The sequence below is a fragment of the Terrapene carolina genome, unplaced genomic scaffold (genome assembly GCF_002925995.2).
Source record: "Terrapene carolina triunguis isolate 2854851 unplaced genomic scaffold, T_m_triunguis-2.0 Scaffold84, whole genome shotgun sequence".
NCBI lineage: Eukaryota > Metazoa > Chordata > Testudines > Emydidae > Terrapene > Terrapene triunguis.
In genome coordinates, this window is record NW_020664435.1 from 4981838 (window position 1) to 5008407 (window position 26570).

The following is a 26570-nucleotide window of genomic DNA, read 5'->3' on the forward strand; positions in this document are numbered from 1 at the left end:
GCTCCCACTATGTTTAAGATTCTGAAACTTTTCAGGACAGCTGACTTAAAATGCACCAGCCTCCCCGCCCCTCCTCAAATTCCTGATAACTTCTGACAAGGACAAAACCTGCCTTATCCTTAAAAGATGTAAGGCGCCAAGCTAAGACTGTTCCATGTCACCATTAATACACAATTTACAAGCACTGGTAATACTATAGATTTCATATTTTTATACTGATTAAAATCTAAAGTTGTTTCCTGTTAACTTCAGAAGGAAGGAAGGGCAGTGACAAACAATACTAAACTTGCTGTTGGGAGTTTGACCCTCTTTCATAGTTATTTTCATAAAAGACAGCTACTTTAGTGGATAAGTAACATGATTTCTATGAGTGGCTATATAAAATATATTCAGGTACACACAAAACAATACATTAAAAGAATGTTAAGGTTGCAAAATGCCCAAAACTTAGCAAATGCCTAAGTTAAAGTTGCGAGTGCATTGCACTGGAACAGAACCCAGCTGGCATCCCATCCTGGACACTGAATGAAGCAAGGGTCTAGTGGTTGACAGTGCAGTCAAGCCAAGGTTTGGAACAGTCAGCATAGATCAATCAATGAGATTTGGGCCTGCCGGCATAGAAACAATGCAAGTGCCAGCTCTGCCAGCAGCGAGCTTGGACAACCGCTCAGGTTCCATATCCATAAAACAGAAGGAGAATGGTACACATAGGAGTGGAAAGGCTTGTTGCATCTGAACTGTGGACTGCACAGAATGAAAACTAGTGAATGGAAGGTCATCTTTTGGCTTTCAGCTTGGGATATCTTCTGCTAGGCTGCAGGAGAAATTCCTGCTACTGGTATGTCTGTGTCCCCTGAAGCTCCAGCTCCTACTATGCAGGAGGCAGAGTGGGGCCTGGGAGCACGCCCAGGGCACCTGGTTAGTAGAACTTCTGTGCATTTGGTGACTGCTGAGGCTAAGTCCCACAGGCCTTAAAAGAATGATCAAGAGTCAATTGTTGGAGACTTTAGCAGCAAGCCTCTAAAGAGCTCTTTGAGCATGTGCAAATGGTGATTTTCAGCAGCTTATAATTGGGCCAAATCTTGATAGATTTTCAGAGGGACAGTAAAAAGTATCTGTTCCCAGGCCATCCTACTGCTAAACTTAAAATTCCTTCTCCAAAGAAATGGTTGGAATTAACATTGGAAAAAAGCTCTTCTCCCTATCCTCAGAAATGGCTTGTCTTCGTTTGCTGAAACTTCCCCCAAAAGATCTGCTTGCGGCAGACAGCAAATGTAGAAAACCTTAGCATATAGTTAATTTGGCAACTGAAAATAGAGTGTTAAAATAGAAAAAGTGATAGGCAATCCTTAATAGGTGTCACTGCCAGCTCTATCTGCAGATGTTCTCAGGCTTCCCAGTTCATTAGGGTACACCTACACCCCATTGATTTCAGTAGTCTCAATGCCACTGAGACAATAATCAAGGACACCACCCTTTTCAGGTAATAGGCATAGACTTCAGAAGGATAGGACTGTAATTTCTACCTATAATTTAAGATATTCACATTTCCAAATGTCAAGGACAAACATATGACCAAGCAGACTTTCCATTTCAATAATTCAGGAGCAACCCATACTTGGTGGTGATAAAAGATACTGACAGGCAACAATTAAATACAAAAATCACTGAACAAATCTCTTCAGTGGGGGAAAAGCAGTAGAAGCTTCCCAGAGTCTTACATACTCAAGTAATTTGTTCATCTGAAACGTACTTACTGGTTTTAACAGTGCATGTAAGTCTCCGGCTGTAAGAAATGTATTCTCTTCCAAATAAAGTTACAAGCAAATTCTTTACAGGAGAGAAACTCCCCAAAACGTAGCAACCCCCAAACTGCCTTTTAATGCTTAGACAGGATGCTACAGTTTCAAGTTTTATCTTTTTAACTAACACACCTGTGTAGGGTTTTTTTTCCCTTCTTGGATTTTTCAGATTCAGTAATCCAAGTGCAAGACAGCATTTTAAAGAGACAGCTTCTTTCAAACAGTAAGCAAAGGCAGAAAATGCTATATAACATATCTAGAAACAATTCTGGCTTTGTCTATCACTTTCATTTCCTTGATTTATTACTAGACCCTTGCCTTACCCATAGTTTTGTTTCTTATACACATTTGGTTGCTTACTTACCACCATCCACAATAATTTCGCAAGTGCAGCAACTCAATTCCATTGTGTAAACTAGGTTTTTAATGATATAAGCATTATCACTTCTTTTGAAACAGGAAGGTAGGGGAGGGATGATACTAAACTAACTGTAGCTATTTTGACACTTCAGTAAGCACCCTCTCCCCCTTCAAAAGACAGAAGTGCTCTTGGTCTTGATCTAAATTTTTCTGAGGCCAATTTCAGATTGTGACAGCCATTTTCTTATTCTATAAAGCAGTATCTTGGTCTGCTAACACCTTCTCTTCCAGCCGTAGATGCTGAGTTTAAAAACGAATGAAATGGAGTAACACTGCCTGGCAGGAAGAGACAGATTACCAGTCTCCGCCCTCTACTGGCTGGACCATTCATTCCATCATGCAAACTTCAAAATAAACCCTACTGCCTCTTGTTTGCTCTTCTCTACCACTCTTTCTTACCTCCTAGCATTATCTTGTTTGGGGCATGGTCTGCTTTTTCTTTAAGTGATGGTTAAAATTCCCATTACACTTTGTGCCTTGTCTCTCTTCTGGAGACTTCTTTAGCCTACTATATTCTTGTTTCTTTTCCTCTCTTCCCGTAAGCCTTTTCTCACAATCCAGCTTTCACTAAAAAGAAACCTTACATTGTGAATACCTTTTCCTTAAACTATGCTCCTGCCAGTATCTCAGCTGCATTCTGTCTCTGAATGAGGTTTCCTTAAGAAGTGAGCTTCCTGAGCAGAGAAAACTACTCTAAAGTAATGAGTAATGGGGCAGTAGCCCGAGATATAGAATTGGGCAGAAGGGACTGTAATGAAGATTGAGATGGCATGTTCTCAGGAGCAGAAAGTTACTGGTGCTCTGTGCAGGCCTGACTAAACCTTTAGTTATTATATTACATACTCCTTTTAATGATAATCTCTACCATAGTGAGCTATATTATCATCACACTTTAGCTGAGTAATAAGAAACAGAGACATTAAAATCATTTGATCAGAGTTAAATTAGTCACAAGTAAAATTTTAAAAATACTGTGTTTGAACAGTTCCTGATAGGGCACTTTTCCCAAGCTAAGTACAGAATATTTTTTCAAGCCTAACTGGTTCATGCATACACAGTGTTTTGTTGTACAGCAGCTGTAACAATGTTAAATGAGAGTAAAGGCACACCTTAAATTGTTCTTTTACATAGACAATAGCTGGAATTTATTATCTTGGGTAAACAGAAGCAAAATGTCTTCCTTTTATTAGAAAAAAATCTAAATTCTACAGAGAGGAATATTAGTGGAGGGAGAGTAAGTCAGGAGAACGTTCAGTAGGAATGGATTGGTCTAATAACTTTTTTACTCAAAATATGCTACACAACAGAGTTCCTCAAACCCTTGGAGCAGGTCAAAAATATATCCTAGTTATTTTGGATTCATTCATAAAAGAGTTTATTCCTAATACACAAAATACAACATGAGATACATTTATTTCAATCAAATCCTGCCTCGGACAACTTGATTTTTTTAAACAAAATTGAGTCTGCTTATTCAATTAACTTACTTATTCCACCAAATCAACGCGTCGATAACTGAAGTAAATTTCCAAACTTCATTTTAGGATTTAGCTACATGCTTGTAGGAAGCTTCTGTTGTCTTTGTTTAGCAGGAATTCCAGTAGCTCTGAATTCTTCCCTTTGCTTCAAGTATTCGATTTTGCATTCTTCATAAAATGCTGGATCATTATAGCTACAAGAAAAACAAACAATATTGTGACTTCCACCTTAATCAAAAAAGTTAACATTTGTGGAACTGAGATGCTACCTACAGCATTAGTAACTCTATACGTTTTGAGTTTAATGACCATACACAAGTTGATTTTGAATTTGCCTCTTTCCAATAGAAATTAGCTTAAATTTGCATGTCTGTCTCCTCCCTAACACTGCCTTCTGCTGGAGAGTATGTTGTTTTCAGACCTGAAGTATGCCACTATGGCTGAAGGACAAAGCCGAGGAACTACTTCTGATATCACAATCCCACTAACCACTGCATTTTTCCTGGATACCAGCTGCTATTTCCTCAACATTTATAGTTGTACAGTTGCTTATCTTAAAATTAAACCACTTTGATAACTTGTGTTCCATGGAATAATATACTTATTTGTAATAGGAGCAGAACACAAATACCTTTTTACTCAAAAGTAGGATTTGTGATTCATGTATACAACCTATTGCTAATAACCTAATCATTACATATTAAAAATGGTTTAATTAAAAAATGACAATTGCAGATCATCTCATCAGGGGGTAGGTTAGGGCTTCTCTATAAAGGGGTGTTAGTGCAAAATAAGCTAGGGTCTGCATTCAAAATGCAATAGATTTTCTGCACTAGCGGATATTTACTGCACACAAAGACACTTTGTGTGGTTTAGCTTTGGAAGTGGATTTAAGCTAAACTGCACAAAGGTACTCTTAGTGCAGAGCCGCTAGTGGGGGCTACTTCCTCACGTCAACAAGCCCTTCATATCTGCAGGAATACACGAGTTGTGCCTTTTTTTCAACTAAGGGCTTGTCTACTGGGGAGTGTGATTTCTAAAGCGCACAGTAATTGGTCAGACCCTGCTGGTGTGCTTTAACATAGTGCTATTTCAGCAGTATCATATTAAAGCCCAAAAGGGAACCTTTAGTGTGCATCAGCAGGGTCTACACTGACCAATTAATGTGCAACACTTCAGTGTGCTTTAGAAATCACATCCCTGAAGAGCACATTACCCCATTATGTAAACAAACCCTAAGTAACCAAATCTGCCCTGTTATGGTGAAGGGCACAGTGTGTTTGGTCCTGTACAAACAAGACAGGGCCCATAAACAGTAGATTTAACTAACTTTTTGAATTCACCTTCATTTAATTTTTAGAAATACCACTTACGGTTTAGCAATAATCTGAATTTCACATTTGTTCTATACTGGTTCCCCTTGTAGCACATCTGCTATACACCCAATACTCAGATCTGAGTTCTCCACAGTCTGCTGCAGAGGCCCCAGGAAATGAAGTGCTTATATAGATATATATACACACACCTCTGAAGGCAGTTGTCAAAATTTATTTTATACAACTTCCACAAGGAAGTCCACAATTAACATACAGATTAATATTTACAGTAATGCAAACTTCCACTACATAAACAGAACTGTTAACTTGTGCCTGGCAACACATACCTTTGATATAAAGTTGTTATAAAACAATGCTGACTGTTCTGAACACCAACAGAGTAATTGTTACAGTTCCTTGTAAGGACGTTAATGTATTTTTTTTCCCCTTCAGTTTCAGACTTTTGGCCCTAGAGTGACATAATTAATCTTCAAAAACAGCCTGGCTGCAGATACTGACACCTAATAGAGTACAAGAGAGAGACTAAAGAAATTTCCAGAGTCATTGATCACATTCATTGGACAAACAAGAGCTTCAAAAGAGAGCTCAGTACAGGTCTCTTTGACACCATGGTAGAATATTAGTATCTACCAGCACTTTGCCTAAAACAGTGCTGCCACCAGCAGAGCTGCAGCAGTGTTCACAACCATGGGAAATTTTTCAGAAAAAAATGCTAGTGTAAAAGGTGCCTTGCTTTCCCTGATCCATGAAGCTGAAAATATAATTGCTTTCCTTCATAAAATACCCCAACCTAGATTCAGTAGTGGAAGGCCCAAGTCATGAGACCTTGCAAACTTGCTTGAAGTGGCTTAGCATCTCCATGCACTTCTGGAATCATCTGAAGATACGTGGTACCTTTTCGAGAACACCTTGAAACTATATAACGGACTCAGGCACTGTCTAAAGGACTTGGTGGTTGTTTTTTTCCAGTTTCTCAATAGCATCATGACTATAGCAATATACATTTATTTTTTTTAAGTCTCATGTTGACTTACTATGTAGTTAGACATTCTTTCAATGCTGCATTTTCCTGTTGACATTTCACCACCATAAGAAAGCCAGATTCTTGGCAGCATTTGGTAAAAGCTGAAATTAAAAAAAAATTAGAGTTTAGATTCTTTTACTATGGATCCACATTAACACAAGTACAATACACTATTTTAAAAGGTTATCTGACTCCCAAATTGACCTGTTTCTGGCATTATGGCAAGCTTGGAACTTTTGTAACTTCAGTATATCCAAGCATTACACTTAGGTCAGTGATGAACTTCATTCATTATTTTTTTTTTTTTTTTTTTTTAAGACAACTGCAGGCTGGCGGAAGTCAAGGCTTCTCATTGATTTTAGTTGAACATCTTAAAAGCTGATGCTAAACTGTCAGGAGATTACTACTCTTTTAGCTGTTGCAAAAGCAAGCACATACACTGTGTGACTATGGGTATGTCTATGCCGCATCGTAAACCTGGGTCTGTGGGGCACAGGCTTGTGGACTCGGTGTTTCCAAGCCTGCACTTGAGTGTCCATACCAGGTTTATAATTGCTGGACTCAGGTCTCACAGCCATACTAACATGTCCATACTACAAATGACAGGGCTTGGGCCCAAGTCAGAGTGAGACTCAGGTTCTGATCCACCTCCTGAGCAGCATCCTAGGATCTGAGTCCCGAGTGCTTGCTGACCTGAGTCAATCTGATGTATATATGTGGATAGAAGGGGGACTTGAGCTCAAACTTGAGTGAGAGCCTGTGCTTAGTGTACAGTGTAGACATACCTATGTAACTTAATCTTTACCTTTGATGTGGATGATAAATAATCAAGGCCTGATTTGCCTCTCAAACCAGTTGTACACCAGTTTAAGGCCATTTATTTTAATGGCTACACCTGATTGTTGCTGCTGGAAGTGAGAGGACTATGTATTCCAAACTACACATTTTGGGAGCACTATATGCTGCTTGGCCAGGGTGCTCTTTGAGCAAAGGCTGGTTCTGAGCTCTTGAATACCAGGGGGGTCCTCTGCCAAATACAGACCTCACAAACACACAGCCTGAATGATAGTGAGAGACCTTTAGTATCCAACTAATAATTTAATTGGGTCAAATACCATGCAGATATAGCTGTTCTGATATTATCTAATGTCTAAATCATATGACTCACTCCCCCAGCCACTATGAAATATATCCAGAAATTGCAGTATGTATATTAAGCTGAATAAACCCACTAATGCTGCTTGGTTATATTTTTGTGTGTGTTATGAACAAAACAAACCACATTATAAACATTTTCCCATTCACTGACCGAGTCTGATCTTCAAGCCCAACAACGGCTAGCCTGGAGCCTTAAGCTGTTTGTAAGGTCTTTGTCACTTGTTTAGCAACAAGATTTTAATTAGGATCTTTCCTTCATACTATATAACACATTAACACTCTCATATACAGTGATGTTGCTAATACCGCCAACCAATTTCTGAAGCTGTGTATTCTGTGACAAATCCCATTTAAAACTCTACTCGGTATGAAAGGCAGAGAGAAGTCAATGTTACTGTGGTGAAATAGCTTGTGTATGTTAAAAACACTAAATCAATGACTTCATTAGTGTTGTTAAATAAAAGTTAGGACTCTTAATGTTGTTTTTCTTCTATGACTAGGGCTTCCAAAATTTGCTAAGCATAATAATTACTACAATCTAGTGTAGTAATGACAGTAATTACTAAACCAATTAAATACCACTGGCTGGATAATTTCCTCTTGTGAAAGAGCCCTTTGGAGAGGAGCTGGAAAACACTGAGGTGAGGTTTACGCCGTGGAATTTCCAAGCAATCCTCCCTTTGGGTGACAGGTCCTAGGGGACCTGGGAGCATACAATGGGCATGGTCTCCCACTCCTACAGCTCCTGGGGCTGCACGAAGAAGGAAACCACTAGTTCCATGGAGAAAATATGCTGCCCTGCTGATTCTTCTCTATAGCAGCACAGCTCAAAGAAGCCTTGCTACTACTAGTTGTATCTCCTGTGGACTGTGCAGTAGCATGTAGCAGCATTGACTCCAGAAGGCATTTCCTCTTTAAAATCCAAAGAGTCAGCAGGGGGTAATGCCAAGGAGAATAGCTGATCTACTGCTCCGCTCCCTATCCCCAAATCCCACCGATCACTCTCAGGGGTGTCTCAAAGAGGGGAGAACACAGAGTAGGTACATCCCCGAGAGAGAGAGAGAGAGATGATGGATCCCAGTTCCATCTACTTAGAGCAGTGAAAGGAACCACCCAGCCTTAAGAAAAGTATCTTATTTTGTTTAACACAAAGACAAACTAAAAATGGAATGTATGAGGTTTTTTAAATATCAACATTTAAAAATACACACCCTATAACTAATTTCCTACTAATTAGTTACCCTGTGTAGTGTGCAATTCATTTTCTTTCCATTCAATTACTTTACAAAAAAAAAAAAATCTAAGGAATATAATTGAATAGGTTTTGTTAAAATTAATTGGCATTTGCTTAAAAGTACTTACGACTAGCCTAATAATACGTTGCTTACAAGAGGTGGTGGGTTTTTTAAAATGCTAAAATAGAAAGCTACTACGATTGCAAAAATTAAAGCCATTGTTAAGCTATATTTTTATGCTCAACAATTAGATGTATTTTTAGAGGCCAGCTAAACGTGTGCAGATATTTTAGTGAATATAATCGGTAAACTGACTTTTCAGAACAGTTATTTCATGCCAGATGAATTTAGGACACTGTTTAACAATATAATAAATATACTGCTGATTCATTAACAGCAAAATCTACCAAAGCTAAACAAGAAAGAATAAATCAAATTATGTCAGCTGAAAATTGGAAATATACTCTTTTGTTGAAAAATGTAAAGTAATGAATATTGGAAAACATAATCCCAACTATACAGACAAAATGATGGGGTCTAAATTAGCTGTTACCACTACAGAAAGAGATCTTGAAGTCATTGTTCATAGTTCTCTGAAAACATCTGCTCAGTGTGACCCAGCAGTCAAAAAAGCTAACAGAATGTTAGGAACCCTTACGGCTAACAAGATAACAGACAAGAAATATCATAATGCCACTACATAAATCCATGGTACACACACATCTTGAATACTGAGTGTAGTTCTGGTTGTCCCATCTCAAAAAAGATACATTAGAAATGGAAAAGGTACGGAGAAGGGCAACAAAAATTATTAGGGATATGGAACAGCTTCCATATGAGGAGAGATTAAAAAGACTGGGACTTTTCAGCTTGTAAAAGAGACGACTAAGGGGGGAGGGATGTGATAGAGGTCTATAAAATCAAGAATGGTATGGAAAAAGTGAATAAGGAAGTGTTATTTACTACTTGACATAACACAAGAACCAGGGATCAACCAAAGAAATGAGTAGGCCGCAGATTAAAAACAAACAAAAGGAAGTACTTCTTTACACAATGCATAGTCAACCTGTGGAACTCCTTGCCAAGGAATGTTGTGAGGCCAAAACTATAACTGGGTTAAAAAAATAATTAGATAAATTCGTGGAGGATAGGTCTATCAATTGCTATTAGCCAAGATGGCCAGGAATGAAACCCCATGCTCTGGGGGGGTCCCTAACCCTCTGACTGCCAGATGCTGGGACTGGACAGCAGGGAATGGATCACTTGATAAATTGCCCTATTCTGCTAATTCCCTTTGAAGCTTCTAGCACTGGCCACTCTTGGAAGACTGGATTACTAGGTTAGATGGACCATTGGTCTGACCCAGCATGGCCAGTCTTATGTTCTTATCTTGTTGCTCTGATTTTCCATGTTTCTCCTCCACATTTGTACACTAATGTTTTCACTCCCATGTTTTTTTGCAAACGGTGATCAATGTGAAATAGTTACACAGTAGCAAGTCACTGGATCAAATACATTTTACAAATTTAGTGTACATATAGATACTTTCTTGGGTAGGCTGATGCTGGGAGACAAGTTAGAGGAGAAGGGAGCTCAAGGCTAGGGCCAGGCTCAAGTCATTGACTGTAAGTGCAAATGTAGCTGAGTACATTTGCATGCATAATCACATTCTTTAATATAGGTGTACATTTATATGCAGACCCCCAACATAACTCCTTAAAAAATTTGGCCATGCATATTTGCCAGGACACTATTTCCAGTGGTTCACGTTGACTTACTGAGCAGTTGCTAGTGCAATGTTATTCTGTTAATGTACCCTCCACAGGCTCAGCCCTGCACGATGCTGGTACATAAGGAGTAAATATAGATAGAGCCCTGTGCAGATACAAAATCTGTATCCACATCCGATCCGCAAACATGGTCCACGGAAAACCGCATCTGCAGATATTCGTGGCTACAAAGCAGGTATCTGCAGATTTGCCGGGCTTTACACATAGGGAGATTTGTCTCCACAAAAGTAGCAGGGCGAAATCTTGCTGTTTTGCTCAAGAGTGGGCTGGCTGTGGGTTTGATCCTGATTCTGTTGAAGCCCTATCATATTATATACTGACTAAAGAGGAAGTGGGCTGCCAGTTAGACGGTTTCAAGCCATCTGAGCAGGCTAGTTGTGTACTAAAATCAGAAGGACTTCTCCAATTCACAGGAAAGCAGAGAATCTGTCTGAAATTTCCCCAAATATTGATGGGAACCTTTTTACAGGCTCATTTTGAGAAGAGGTAAGGTCAAGCTTTACATTTTCTTTTTCTTTACAAAAGATCTGTGAATGAAAAATACAGGAATGATGCACTGCCTATTCTGACCATTTTGGGGGAAATTTTCTAAAGGGCCTCAGACTGGTTTCTAAAAGGTTACATGCTGTTTTGTAGTTTTCCTGGGGCAAATTTCTGCTTGGGCAAACTCAGAAGTGTGTATGCAAACCACTATTTTATCTGCCTATACAGTACCCATCACCATGCTATCTTCAAAATACCCCTGAGTTGGGAAAGTATTCATGTCTAAGGGAGTTACATGAACAATATCGTTCAGATGTATAATGTACCAATATCACCAGAGGATGGTCAAACCTAAAGGCAGTGCAGGCTATATACTGATATAATGCACTTTTTGAGGGTGAATGAACACTGAAAAACTTTCCAAAATAAGTGTATTTTAAAGTGGGATTTGAGTGAAAAGAAGGTGCCACGTGCCCAAGGGAACATTTTCATGCACAAATTGAATACAGTCTTAAAATGCCAGACTACTTGATATATGTACACTAGTTTCAATTTTAGCAAGTTGCAAAAACTTAAAAGTCCACAAAAATGAAATTTTAAGGATGCTTTTGAACAGTTGGACCTACATGTATTATAAAATGGTGTTACTAGTAAAAAATCAGACCAATATAAGATATGCAAAATGTGCTGTAATAGCACCCAGGTATTTATTTAGCTTCTTTTTAAGATAATGCTATTACTGAATTAAAATGTATAGCTTTTTTGTTGTTTCTTGGAGATTTGTACAATGTGGCCCTATGTCACCATTTCATAGTAACGTGATAGCTATAATCAGGATAAAAAATGAAATGTGGTTCTCTCATTAAAAGCCTTCTAAAGCTTAAGACCTGTATAGTGAACAATCTGATTTCTAGTCCCCACAGGCTCATGCCTAAGTGCTGTGCTGCTTTTTTGTAATAATCAGTCCTTCTGGAAGCTGCGAAGTAAAAAAAAAAAAAAAAAAAAAAAGCTGAAGACAACAGGAGGTCCCTCTCACTTGTTAGCTCACCAGTCTTGATTGGTTAAAGGCGTGATGTCCCAGTGAACAAATCTGGAAATGCATAGCACGCATCCCCTAGCTTCAGAAGGCCCTGCTTGTGGTATATGGCCATGCAAACAGAAAGCATCATTACAAAGTGATAAAACTGCTTCAAGCTATATAGCTTTAATGTTGCCAACGCTTAACACAGAAGGAAAAAAAGGAGCAGGTTAGAGCATATTAGACATCCCCGCATGAACACTCACTACTTAATTACTCACCCTAAGCACTTTAAAATCCCTGTGATAATGGTGTAAGGGTCTATGGTGCAAGACCATTTTAGTTAGAAATATTTACCAGAAGCTCTCCAGCAGCCAGGAGAGCATTGTTCTAATTTTAGTTGTATTCAATTTTATATTTTTTTCATGAAATATCTTATGATCTCTAAATGCAGAACATCAAAAATTTCAGTGTTAAAAATCTGCTTTGGGGAATAACTGCACAAATTGGGAGCAGTATTTTCAGATGTAATCTCAAATCAAAATCTACAGAAACAGATATTAGGTTTAGCTGTCACCACAATTTTCTGGTTCTAGCTATTTTCATACTGCAGACCGATAACTTCAAGGTACATAATGGGCTATGACAAAAAAGTAAATACGTAAGATCTGATTAAACTCAAAATAGTTTAATATTTTCACATTTTTAACAGCTACCAATGTAGATTGTAACTCCAGGGGTCAAACCTTTCACATTCAACAGAATGCAGCCTGTTTCCTGATATTACATGCTGAGTGGGGAATAGTTCCTTTTTCAATAATGATCTCAGCTCTGGTGATGGGAGGCACCAGAGTATAGAAATAAAGACAGAAATTTGACATTTTGTTGGTACAATAAAACATTTTTTAAAACCTGCCCACTGGTTTGTGTGTGCAGCTAATGAGTACTCCCTCTCCTGTGGGTGTCAGCCATGCATCAAAAGACCAGGCAGGAGCAAGTGATGGGAAACCAAGCTTGTCCCATTTCAGACATTCTGGGTGCAATCCTGGCCCCGCTGAAGTCTATTGTAAAGCTTCCATTAACATCAATGGAGCAGGATTTCACTCTCCATTTTCAGAATCCCCAGTTAATGACTTCCAAGCTGTCAAACAAACCTGGTTAGCCTACACCAGTGGTCACCAACCGGTCGATCATGATCGTCCGGTCAATCGTGATCTCCAGCGGCGTAGCGGGGCTGCCACTAAGACAGGCTCCCTGTCTGCCCTGGGGGTGGGGGGACAGGGGTCTCCCTCTGTATGTTGCTCCTGCCTGTAAGCACCATCCCCGCAGCTCCCATTGGCCGGGATAGGGAGCTGTGGCCAATGGGAGATGCGGGGGCGGTGCTTGCAAAGACGGGCAGCGCACGGAGCCATGTGCCGCTCACCCCTATACCCCCAAGGGCCGCAGGGACGCGTTGGCACTTTCCAGGAGTGGCGTGGGGCCGAGGTAAGCAGGGAGCCTGCCTTAGTGGCAGCCACGCTGAGCCGCAGGCAGGGAGCTGCTGGAGGTAAGTGCTGCCTGGTGGGAGGCCACAAACCCCAACCCCCAGCCCTGAGCCCCCTCCCGGAGCCAGCACCCCAAGCCCCAGCCTTGAGCCCCCTCCCAGAGCCAGCACCCCATACTCCCTCCTGCACCCCAAATCCTCTCCTGCACCCCAAGTCCCAGCCCTAACCCCCCTCCCAGAGCCAGCACCCCGTACCCCATCCTGCACCCCAACACTCTGCCCCAGCCCAGAGCCCCCTCCTGTACCCATACTCCCTCCCAAAGCTTGCACCCCTCACCCCCCTCCTGCACTCCAACCCCCTGCCCCAGGCTCAGCCCAGAGTCCCCTCCCAGACTACGAACCCCTCGGTCCCAGCCCAGAGCCCGCACCCCCTCCCGAACCCCAACCCCCTGCCCAAGCCCAGTGAAGGTGACTGAGGGTGGGTGAGAGCGAGTGACGGGGGGGGATAGAGTGAGTGGGACGGGGCTTTGGGGAAGGGGCGGGGCCTCAGGGAAGGGGCGCGGTAGATCCTAGGTTGCCCTTAAATTCAAAAATTATCTTGGGCGTAAAAAGGTTGGAGACCACTGGCCTACACTAATCACTCTTTGCCCAACTCCTCATCCCAAAGGGCTGCCTGGGTGGGTGTCCATGCTTGCTCACCAAGCCAAAGAAAGCCAGTTAGAAGGTAAGAAATGTTGTTTGTCTGAGGCTTCTCTCCCCAATGTGGATGATGGATCTGGCTGGCAGTACGAGCCCAGAGAGAGCGAGGACATGAATGACCAGCTAGATGGGCAAAGATGACAGAAAGTGGGAGAAAAGAGAGTGCCTTGTTGATGGGACAACAGCTCCTTCCTACTAGGAAAGCAGGCAGGATTGTGGCATAATGACTGGAAGGCTCTATATTTAAATACTACACCTACTGATGAGGGCAGATCCAGTGAAGCTTGGTGAAGATATAGACAGAGTTGCAGATATCTGATCTGCAGAGCTTGGCCATGGAGGCTTCTGGTCTCTTAGTCCAAGGATTATGACTCTGGGCAACAGGATTTAAATGGATCAGGCTAGGGAGGCTTGCGGAGGCACAGGTAAACCAGATTCAGGAATTAATCCAATGGGAGGAGAGCACAGATGAGAACATTATGGGTTTCTCTCAAGAGTCTGAATGGGGAATAGGACCTTCTGAACTCCTGTGTCCAGGGCAAGTTGGCCTGGATGGGGGGGGATGAGTGCAAAGGGCTCCAAATCATCGTCCTCCTTGAGGGGTTCTGCTTCCAGGGTGAAGGAAAGGGAGGGAGAGACTCTCTTTGGCAGTGAGATAGCAGAAAGCTCTTTGGAGAAAGTGAGGGAGGAGAGAACCCAGGGTGGATAAAAAAAATCAATGATTAAAAAAAAATCATCTTTTTTTATTTAAATCGGATTTTTTTGATAAAAAATTTTTTGAGGAAAAAACCTATCTAAAGATAGTTTTAATTAAGATATAATGTATCTCATAGAATCTCATCAGGGATTATAAATTCTAATTCTATAATGAGACAATATATTAATGTAATGTTTAAGAAAAGTTTTGTAAATGAGTTCCAATAGTTTATGGATTAGGGACGCAATTTTATTGGGTTCCAGGGGCTTCTGTATAGATTATAGAAGCCAATATTTTAAGTTTCTCATGTTGACCTGGCTGACATAGTCGGTTTAATTATTATTATTTTTTTTTAAGATATTTCATTTAACTATTTTAGTTAAAAACAATTTTAACAAAAGCAAACCTGATTTTAAAAAACTTGAATGTTTAACTAAATTCAAAAACGTATATGCTTGTTTTGTTAAAATATTATGTTTGCTATTAAAGAAAAAAATCCAGAATACATAAAGTTGTTGTTTTAGTTAAATAAAACAATTTAAATGTCTGTCTGGTGATGTTCTCCTCCTAATACAGCATGGCAAGAAAATCCTCCAAATATTAATGATTAACCTGTTGAATTGGAGATGGTTCACCTCCCAATAACTTCATAAATATCTGCTTCAATTACCTTTGGTAAATGAAATAACCAAACAATCATTCATTTTCTGATATAGCTGTAAAACTAATCTGAAAAGTTTTCAAAATAAATCACTTTAAAAACACATAGTGTGTACCTTCTAAAAATGAAACCTACATCTATCTCTGAGTTGTGAAGAATATGTGTTAAGGTTATAACAACCAACAAGAATGCACTTTTATATAGAAATCCATGATTAAATCGAGTCTTCCTGACTAGTGATTTAAATCAATTTGATTTAAATCAAATCCAACCTGAGAGAACCTGTGGAAAAGGGGCCCACTTAGAGAGTTTCTCAGGGAGGAAAGTGGAAGAGAACAAAGGCCCCCCTTCAAAGGGGAAAGTAGGGAGATGATGTAGGCTCTGTTGATGCAGGGAACGGCTCCAGAATTAAGACTTTGTTTTGAGGGACAAGCAAAGAGTGAGCAAATGGGGGCAGCCCTGGAAGGAATCCCCTACTTCCTCTTTCCCTCCACTATCCTTCCAGATCTGGATCTGGAGGAACACTGAAGCAAGATGAATTCATCCAGTTTCACCCCGGTCCGTGCCTTCTGGCAAGTTGGGTGGCGAAATTGCAGAGTCACTGCTTTGTTGGATCTTAGCCGCACAAAATACACAGGAATATAAGAAAAGATGCTTCTTGTAAGTAGTCAGAAAGATGTGACTTCCTGCCAAAAAGCGAGGATGGATAGGTCTCAAAACTATGGGAAAAATAGCCTCACAACATGTGGCAACACCAAAACAGAAACAGACCATCGTTAAATGTGATATAAAACTCCATTTCTAGTGTGATACCCTATCCTAGGCAAAGACACTTTGAGGCATATTGACTTTGGTAGCATTTGTTTGCTTAATCATGCTTAGTCGAGTTACTAAAACTGTAACCACCTCCAGTTTTACTGATATGTATCCAAAGATAACATCTCTGATTCACAAGTAGTGAAGCCATACGAGAATAATAAAAGGTATTTCCTCTTAAATATGCCTCTCAGAAGTTCTTTGTCACAGGCACAAGGGCCATCTCTCATTTTCAACACCAATTTATCACCTCTCTCCATTTCAGACAAAGCTGACTTACCTCATTTTTATTGTTGTAAAGAAATTAAACCCAAATTAACTAAAGCTTTAGACACATTTCTCATGTATACCTCATTCTGATTCTCTCTCACCCTTATCACACTGAGGAATATTATCTCAAATGCTAGGATAAATGTACTGTCCAATTTAATATCCTTCCTGATTCCCTTATTTCATTTTTACATCTATTACACAACAGTTACTTCACTGAAACAAATCAGCATTTTAACGATTATTAAAACATTTTGTTCCTCTTACAGTTTGAAAAATAGATAACCTAGTACACCATTCTAAATGTCCTCAATTTGGTGGTTTACTTTAGAGAGAATGAAAATATATTACAATATGGATAGTCCTAGTATATAGTGCAAGTACATTTATTTCAGAAGGGTCGAGACAGGCTGAACCAGTATCCAAGTTGAGCCAGAAAGAAATGAATACAAAATACGAATTTCTAGCCAAAATATCTGTGTGTGTGTGTGTGTGTGTGTGTGTGTGTTTGTGTGTGTGTTTTAGCACATGAGATACACATTCTGTTTAGCTTTATAGAGTATCATTATTTTTAGTAACAAATTATAAAAGAAATTGGACTATAATTTATGAGGTTTGTTAACATACTGTATTGCATTTCTGTGATAGACAGATTTGGTATATGAAAGAGTTTGGACTGGTGTGACACTAAAGGGTAGGAGGCGATAAAGTACATGCAACTATAATTTTATAGTTTCTTCAGTGCTACATCAAAATGAAAGGCTGGGGTTACATATTGTTCCAGTACGTATAGGTACACTAAAGAGTTCTGACACACAGTAAATTCACTTGTATTCACTTGTTAATGTGTCTTAATAGTCCTCTTTGAATTATAAGCTTAAATTACTACCAATGGAGAAAAAAAAAAGCTCTCTGTGAACAGCTGACAAGTGGCATGCAACAGAATCACCTACCCATTGAATTATTTTTCTAAAGATGATTGATGTGTCAAGGTAATGTAAGAAAAAGATCTTGAATAGGTAAAAAAAGATCAAGATACTGAATATTTTTATATATAATATATCATGGAAAATTAATACGATTGTGAGACCTTTTGGCCCCATCACAAGGCTTTAAATATATTTTAATGCTGTTTAAAAAGGGTTCCAACTAAACTGATTGCCAATGCTGTTAGACAACTAATGTAGGATCAAATTATGCTCTATGTTAAAAAATAGTGCTATAGCCTAGCTTGGGATTCATATCAGAAATTGGTTTGAATGGAATCACATTTAAACAAAATTTGAACGTATTTCCTAAACTTTGAGCCCCAGTAAGTACTGGGCCTTTGTTTCTGGCTAGATGCAGAAAAATGCATACTAAAACACTAAGGGTGGAGGAGGATGGGTGTGTCTATTATATAACACACACTTGAATTACAAACATTTATGCCATTTATGGTCACATTCAGTGGGACAAATAAAATATTAAAATATTTTATAAAGTTTTAATATGTATACTTTTTTTGTTTGATCATATAGAAAAAAAATCCTTTGAATTTACTGAAGTGCTCTCCACTAAGAGGAAGAACTGCCTGGACTTCGATTTAATGTGGCAGATCCATATCTGGTGTAAATTGTCAGAGTTACATTACACTAGATGAGGATCTGCCCAAAAATCTTTAAACCAGGCAAAGGTTGAATTTATGTGAGATTAACTTGCTGTCACAGATATTTCTCTTCTTACTGACTGATGGCAGATAACCAAACAACACAGCAGAGAATGACAGCTGCGCAGTAGGGAAAATAAAACGAAGTATTTGTATTTTCTTTTAATTGTTTATCTGCCCTATAAAATTAAGGGGTGATGGATTTTCCCAACACTTATATATATAAAGTGATGTTCTAATATTGGATTTTAATTTATTTTAAAAATGTTCACTTTGTATTAGATTATGACAGTTTCAGATAAAGATACACAACAAAAGGATTTTTAATAGGAAAATTACTTTCCACCCAAAAGTAATTTTAAAATTAATCACAGAAGACTAGCATTCTCTGGCTTTAAACGGAGGCCATTCAGAAAGCTAAAAGTGAATTTGAGGGGAACAATGTTGCTTTCTTCATTTTTAAAGTGTTCGTGTTTGAATAATATTATGGATTCAAGAGCTCCCATGTACAAAGATGGTGAATACTAAGCCGATTACCTATTTTATTACTACAATTTATCACGTCTGGACAACAAGAAGCATGGAAATACTATGCCCATATATCAATACACAAAGAATAGCATTATTCTTAGTGTACAGGCGTTATCAAAAGTTACATTACAGGTGTGTGTGAAAAATTCATTATGTTGCAGATTCATGACAATGAACCTATTAAAATACCTTGCTAATAAATTGTTATAATACTACTACTTTGCACTTACCTAGTACTTTGTATTGTCAAAGTGCTGTGCAAGCTAATTAATTTATTGCAACCAGCAATTATTGTACACCCATTTTTAATATCCATTCAATATATGTAGTATTACCCATTACCAAGGTCAATCGATCCTCAGCTCTGGCTGTAGTTTATTTAAAGACTTTACAATTTTACTACTTAAGAGCAAGTCCTATTGAGGTGTTATCTCACCATTTATATTTTCTCAACACTTATGATACCGCTATCACACTCTTAAAATAAAAAAAAGCCTGTATCATGATCCAGACCAGGTTTAATGTTCTCTCTTTTTCTTTTTTGGAAAAAATAAAATAAGAAATGACATATTTCTAAGATTTGAATCACTCTCTTAGCGCTATCAACACAGGAAAAACCATCAAAGCAGCAATGGTGTTTAGGAAAACAGCAGAATCTAGCTGATATTTAGAAGAGTACACAGCCAAGGCTTTAAATCCTTTGTTTGTAAAATGTGTACAAGATATTAAAATGATACAAAACTTTGTATATCAATAATTATTTTATGACAGTTATGCTTTTAATTTTGTATTAAATTGTGATTTATTAGCTTGTTACTTTGAAGATTACTCAGTGTGTACAGAACGGATTTACTGGTGCATTTAATGAGCCAAGAAGGTAGTAGGATGAACATGAAAAGATTGTTTTTACATTGTAGTGCATGAGCTATTTGATATTTCTAACACAGTACAAAAGAAAGCTTCTCTGTAGATTGATCATGGTTCAGTTAACATCACTGAATATCTAATACCTCCAACTCAATTAATTCTCACCTGATTAAGATCAGACTGATATTCAAACTAAATCATCTCTCCAGTCAAGTAGAAATCAATATTTCTGATTTTACTTTTAAATTACAATAACAAATAAAATATATGCATCTCAGTATGCCAAGAGTGGCTTTCTTATTCTAGTCTACTATGGCATGCATAACACAGCTGATTAAAGAATTATTCTAATTTGGGCACCAATATATATAAGAATAAGATTAATTTGAATACAGAAAGATGGAATGAAGTAATTAAATACATCTTATATAGAGAAAACAAAAATTACATAAAATAAACCCTGATTCTTTTAAATGGATCTCACTGTTACCAGATCAAATATTTTATTTGCCTCCAAATGTTCATGTTATAACACACTAATAATATTATATTTATATAATGCTTTTCCTCCCAAAGTATCCCAAGCTATATACCAGCTTCACCAGACAAACACCTCCAAACTGGGGGTGGCAGACAGGCAGACAAATTAGATCATAACACGCTCCGTGGGAGAGGGGAAAACCAAGAATCCCTTTTGCGGGGGGGGGGGGGGGGGAGGGAGGTTATTCACAATATCAAAAGCCACTTTTCCTATCCCAACAGTGCTCTCTCAGCATGGAATGGCAGCCACCTCTTGAAGTGACAACATGATCAGTGGATCCTACAATAAGTTGGAGAAGGTCTCTTATTCTCCAGTATGAAATGTTGAAAAATGTCTCATAGTTGAAAGGGGAATACACACACAGAAAACTGGTAAAGGGAAAACCGGGATTAAATCACAGTGTGTAGAGGAAAGTTGCTGGAATCCTCTGAATTAGACTGCCTCTTCACATCCAGTGTAGCAACTGCATGCATCAAAATTCAGGAACCAATCTCAAGTAGTTGAACTGCCAGGGACATAAATGCTGCCATATTGGATCAGACCAATGACCCATTTATTCCACTAACTTGTTTTCCTCCGTAGTTAGTAACAGCTGCCTCAGAGGAAGATGCAAGAAATCCTGCAGTAGGCATCTATGGAATAACCACTCCTCAGGGGACATTTCTTCTTTACACTCATCTGGTAGAAGCTTGGTTTATGCCCTGATGCATGAAGTTTTCTGTCTCTTCCAGAACACTTGGGAACACATCTTTAGGTTGTGTAAATAGGCATATCTCCACTAATGTTAATAGAATTATGTCAATTTACATCAGCTGAGTATTTGGTCCTTGGCTATTTGGTGGTGATCTTTTAAATCCTTATCCATATCAACGTCAAATCCTTTTTTGAACTCTTGGCCTAAAAGATGTACTCCAAGTTCTAGAACATCCCTGCCTGTATGATCATATCCACTTCCTCCCTGCCTGATCTTTAAAGTAGCTATACAATGGCAAAGAAGTCAGGAGAAGAGACAGCCCATATGGATCTGCAGAGGCAATATATTCACAATATTTCAGGTGACTGATAAACTTTCTCATCTAATTGCTTCTGTGAAGCCCCACCATAGGAGATTAGCAGCAGTAGTAACCACCAGGAGGAGGGCTGAGAAGTTAACTAACTGAAGACTAAAGGACTGCCCTCCTGGAATGAGAATGCAATTTGACTCTACATTGGAAATAACAGTTGAGTAAAGGAGTAAACCAAACTCTAATGGTGCCCTTATGAATCTCAGAGACCAGCTACGGACAGGGGTCAAATGTCCCTCTGGTAGTGTTACACTAAAAGCTCATAGCAGGGTTGGACAGAATCATATTTGGATTATTGGATAACCTCTGGGCTGAGACAGATTGTTCTTGGCCTTTGAAGAAAAGCCCGAGAGGGAAGCAATCTCCTGAAATGGCTTGGTCATTTCCAATTAAGAACTCAAAGCTCTTTTGACATGCCATTGATGCCATCTGCCCTCTCCAAGCATGCTAAGAGACTTTTGTTTCTTTGTCTTGTATTTTACAAGAGACATAAGACAACATGGCATCTCTTCTTTACTTCCCCATTTGCTTACCAGCATCATCTAGAATGTCAGCATAGCTCTGGGAATAGGATTGGTTAATTTTTGCTTCCTCTGCTTATTGGCTGTATAGCTGCTGAGTACAATGAAACCCTACTTTAGTTTCTAAACATGCAAAGATCACGATTCTTAAGTCATGTCTACACTGAAAATGCTACAGCAGCACAGCTGCAGTTGCGTCACTGTAGCACTTCAGCATAACCACTCACTACAATGATGGGAGGGGTTTTCCCTGAGAGGCTGGAGCTAGGTCGAGGGAAGAATTCTTCCATCACCCTAGCACTGTCTGCACCAGGATTTAGGTTAGCATAGCTAAGTTTCTTAGAAGTGTGGATTTTTCAGATCCCGGAAAGACACAGCTATGTTGATGTAAGTTTTCAGTGTAGACCAGCCCTGAGTTTGTTTTTTCCCGCCAATAAAAAAGCACTAGGTTTTGTAAGAGATTTATTTTTTTAAAAAACAGTTTGGAGAATTCTCTTAGTCTGACTGTTGGGAGTTCTTTAAATTTAACTATGGTCTTAAAACTAGTTGCCTTTAGATAGACATTACAATACAATGTGCATTTTATACAATGAAAGGAAACAACAATTAGTGTTTAATTTGTGCCAGGGCTGGGCCCCAGCACCTCTAGGTTTGGCAGTGAATAGCCCCAGCACCTCTGGCTTGCTGAATAAGTTATGAAAGTAAAAAAATTGCCTGATCCCCGGCACCTCTTTCATTACAAATTAAGCACCAAGTACAATGTCCATAACGTTTATTTTTTTAAAAAGTCAGGGTAACAAAAAAAGTAACATATTTGAAATAGAGACTTTACCATTCAACTACTCTTCTACTTCTCTTTTTACAAAAAGTTTTAGTAAATGTTAAATTTTTCAGGATAGGGTCTCAAATGATTAGAGGCATGGAAAAACTTCCATAAGAAGAAAGTCCTGATCTTTTAAACCTATCTGCCCACTCATATTCTTCTCCACTCTAAAGATGTGCAAAATAATTAATGGCACAGAGAAGGTAGACTGGGAACTTCTATTCTCCCGGTCTCATAAGACAAAAACAAAGGGATATTCAACAAAAGCAAAAGGCAGTGAAAGGAAATTTTTCACACAATGCACATAGCCTGTGGAACTGATTGCCACAAAGTATTACTGAGGCCAATAATTAAGCACAACTCAATATTGGACATTTATATAGATAAGAATATCTGTAGTTATAACAGTAAGGATTTTAAAAGGAATTTTGGAAGGGCTTCAGGGCACAGTACAGACTTGGATTAATGGGGTTTAGAAAGAACCTTTTGGCAGGACTGGGGTTATTCCATAACTGCCTGATACAGGATTACTTCCATCTTCCCCTGATTCAGCTAGTGCTGGCTGCTGCTGTCAGAGATTGGACAGTGACCTAGATGGATTAAAGGTGTGATGCAGTAGGGCAATTCTAATGGCCATTTTTAACTCTATTGGTGCAGCACCTTGTACAATTGCAACTGATTAATTACTGCTGTAATATTAATACATAATAATTTATATTTATTTTTCCCACATTACTTGCAAACTCTGTTTATCCTGTGTTTCATACCATCACAGTATACAGGTGCTGAAAAACATGAAAGATCTTAACTTTTTAAATAAATTCTCAAGAAAGAAAAGGAATAACCCAGTTTCACCTGTGTTTAAAAAAAGCAAAATATTTAAAAGACAAGATGTCATGAAAAGCAATCTGATTCAAAATCAAAATGTAAAATTGAACATGAGTGGGGGTAAGTGCTTTACTAAATAATGACATAGCTAGAACAAAAGATGTTTTTAAATGTTGTATCTTAAAAATGTAACCGAAGTTTACTTTTTGACTACAGCTGATGGTTCAAGGGACACTTGGCAGACACGCACCTATCACTGCTGCTAAAAGGTAACTGGTATATCTCAATAGCACTTCAATTTCAATAGAATTTCAACTTAAACCGTAGCAAAAGAGAGCTGGGGCAGAAGAAATGATAAAGAGGGCAAGAAGCAAATAGTGAAGTGCACTGTCAGGAGTTACCAGGCTCAACATTTGACCTGACCTGATTTCCCTCTATTCTGTATGTGGTTTTTGCACAAAATAAAAACGCTACCATATATTTTCTTAAATTAAAAAAACCAGTCGGTTCCAGCACCTCCACTTAGATGTGCAAATAAACCAAAAGAACAGTGTAAAAAGCAAACACACCCATTCCCCACAATGAAAAAAAAAGACTTGTGTTAAACCTTTAAGGCTCATTAATACGAGGAAGAAAGGCTTTTAAAAAATATCATGAAAAACACCTCAATGTTTTTTGAAGTGCACATACTCTCCTTTAATTTACTTTACACTTAGTTGCTTAGGTTTTTGTCCTCTCTAGAATGCCTGCTTTACAAATAGGTTTCTCAGGTCAAAATAGCTGTAAAAAGTGAGTAGGCTTTGTCAGGTTGCAAATATATAGTATGCAACAAATGTAGTCATCTTCAAGCCTATTAGTCCAAATTGCTTCAAACAAGTGCTACCTTTAAGAGTGTGGGTTTAATTTAATTTTTCTCCCCACCCTATGCTAATAATCCTTGACATCAAATGTTACAATATCAGGCGCTGGAAGAGGCAGAACTGGAACAAATGCAAGTTCCCCCGTGGCTACTGCCCGTCAATGCCTGGTTCTATATAAGCAACCTACATCGGACTTGAGCAGTGCAACGTAGCCTAGGTGCTGATTTTCCCCTCTCCTTTGGGAGAAGCTGTCCCACGCACAGAGGCATCTGAAAGCAAGTGTAACATAGTTGATAAAATACAACCACTTCATAGTGACTGACTCCTTAGCTGAACTCTCTGCCTAAAGGAAGTCATTCTGTAAAAGCAGATTCATGGTGAGTAGCTACACTGGCAATAAGCCAGGAGCACAGTCTAAAGAGAAGACCTCTTTCCACCACAAGATGGAGATAAAGCAGACAATTTGTTCTTCTCCTGGAGCGGCAGTCACATACCAAAATCTGTACAGCTACAGCAGCTGAGGCTTAACACTGACTATTTCATCTTTGCTTAATCAAGTTACTGTACTTTCTGTGGAAGGACCTTTTCCATTCAAAATTAAATGGAACACACAGAGAATATAATATTGTGTTTCTTTCTTGTCTGAATGAATAACAAACCTTCCATAGTTGGAGCCAGATCATGTCCTGTGTCCCTGCACAGGTGCAGGGGATAGCCAGGAGTGGGGAGTTGTGGCTGGCTGCAACCTGGCTTCCAGCCACCACGTACCCCCATGCAAGAACTGGGCAATCACAATCCTCCTTTTGCTCACAGGGCCACAAGCCATCCCAAAGTGTTGCATGAAAGAGGTAGGACCATAATCGCAGCCAGGGCTTGTCTACACTGGCACTTTACAGCGCTGCAACTTTCTCGCTCAGGGTGTGAAAAAACACCCCCCATGAGCACTGCAAGTTTCAGCACTGTAATGTGCCAGTATAGACAATGCACCAGCGCTGGGAGCGTAGCTAGCCCCTCGTGGAGGTGGTTTTTTTAGAGTGCTGGGTGAGCTCTCTCCCAGCGCTATGCCGTGACTACACAAGCCATGTTAAAGTGCTGCCGCAGCAGCGCTTTAACATTGCCAATGAAGACGTATCCCCAGACAGTTGACCAGGCTCTTTGTGGAGTATGCGGCACCATCCTAGAGGGAAGCAATTGTGCATCCCAAGTCAGAGTCCCGCATGGAACTCCCCATGAATTGTTATGGCTTCATCCGCAGTACAGCATGTGTAACATGTTATTCTTATCATCTTGCTTTAAACATATAGAGCCAAATATTTAAGAGCAGCCTCCCATTTTACAAATGTACATGGCTGAGGACTGGACCGCTTGTGAAGTAAGATACTACTCAATCGAGTAAGAGTGACAGACTCTGGATCATATATTTTAATGTTTCTTTTTCAGAAGCATTTTATGCTGTGCTTACATACTGAAATTTGTCATTAAAAAGAATATTTTGGGTCCTTGTTACAGGTCCCATGTTGAGATAAAATATGCATCTGTACTTGAAAAGAATAATGTGTATGTTTGATTATGCAGGTCAGTATAAGATTTATGATTTCCTTAACTGTTTATTTCCATATTTTTAAATAGTTGAGTACACTATCACAGCTTAGTAACTTGAACTGCTTTTGAACAAAGTACTTGTGGGTTGGGGATTTCTTAAGTGGTGGTTTTTGTTTTTTTTAATTATACTTCCTTCGTTCATTTACATACACAAAACAAAGGTACAATTTTTAAAAGTTCAAATACATGGCTTGGAGGAGCATCCAGCTTATTAAGAAAGAGTGAATAATATTGGCCAACTTAATAATGGTTGAAATTCCCCCAGTAGCTTTGAAATTGTTGTGAAAATATTTTTTCGGCAAAAATGCACTATGAGCAAGAGTGATTCGTATTTTGTAAGGGTTATGGAAAATAGTGAGAATGCACTATATACAAGCAGTATATCACAAGACTTTCAGTCCCTGATTCAGGAAATGACTTTAGAGCACGTTTAACTCTAAGCATGTGTTTGTCCTGCTAACATCAATTTGCTCAAGTACATTCCTGAATCAATGCCTGAATCAAAGTGCTCTTAGAGTACTTTCGATCACCTTTCCAAAATACTGCTCAGTTCTGCTTGTAATCAGTGCACTTGGCTCAGTTATCACCCATTTTCTTCAAATATGGTTGCTAATGAGTTTTCAAGGAGATGTAACCAAATGCAATCTTCAAAGGGATAACAAGTTATTTTTGATCTAGAGCGTGATGATGACACATTAGACAAAAGCCAAAATTTCAAACCAGTGTAATGTTTGAGTTACTGGTCACTAAAACACCTTAATTTTTATTTCAGACTTTTCAGAAACATTCTCCTTCAGCATAAATCTGGTTATTTTCAGGCCAAAGCAATTTTCTAAGCCAAATCAGCATGGGGTTTATTAATGGAAGTTTGTGACCAAATTCACAATGGAGTTACCACTGCTCTATAACAAGTT

At 38.9% G+C, this 26570-nt stretch overlaps 1 protein-coding gene across 1 annotated transcript in view; it reads right to left on the reverse strand.

Moving 5' to 3' along the window:
- Positions 1-3580: 3580 nt before the first annotated feature.
- CMC1 (C-X9-C motif containing 1) overlaps positions 3581-26570 on the reverse strand; it is a 66447-nt gene continuing 43457 nt past the window's right edge. The window contains exons 3-4 of the mRNA XM_024202706.2: positions 6072-6162; positions 3581-3894 (exon numbers count right to left, since the gene is read on the reverse strand). Coding sequence (XP_024058474.1) covers positions 3774-3894; positions 6072-6162 — 212 coding nt within the window. The 3' untranslated portion in view covers positions 3581-3773. The remainder of the gene's footprint in view (positions 3895-6071; positions 6163-26570) is intronic.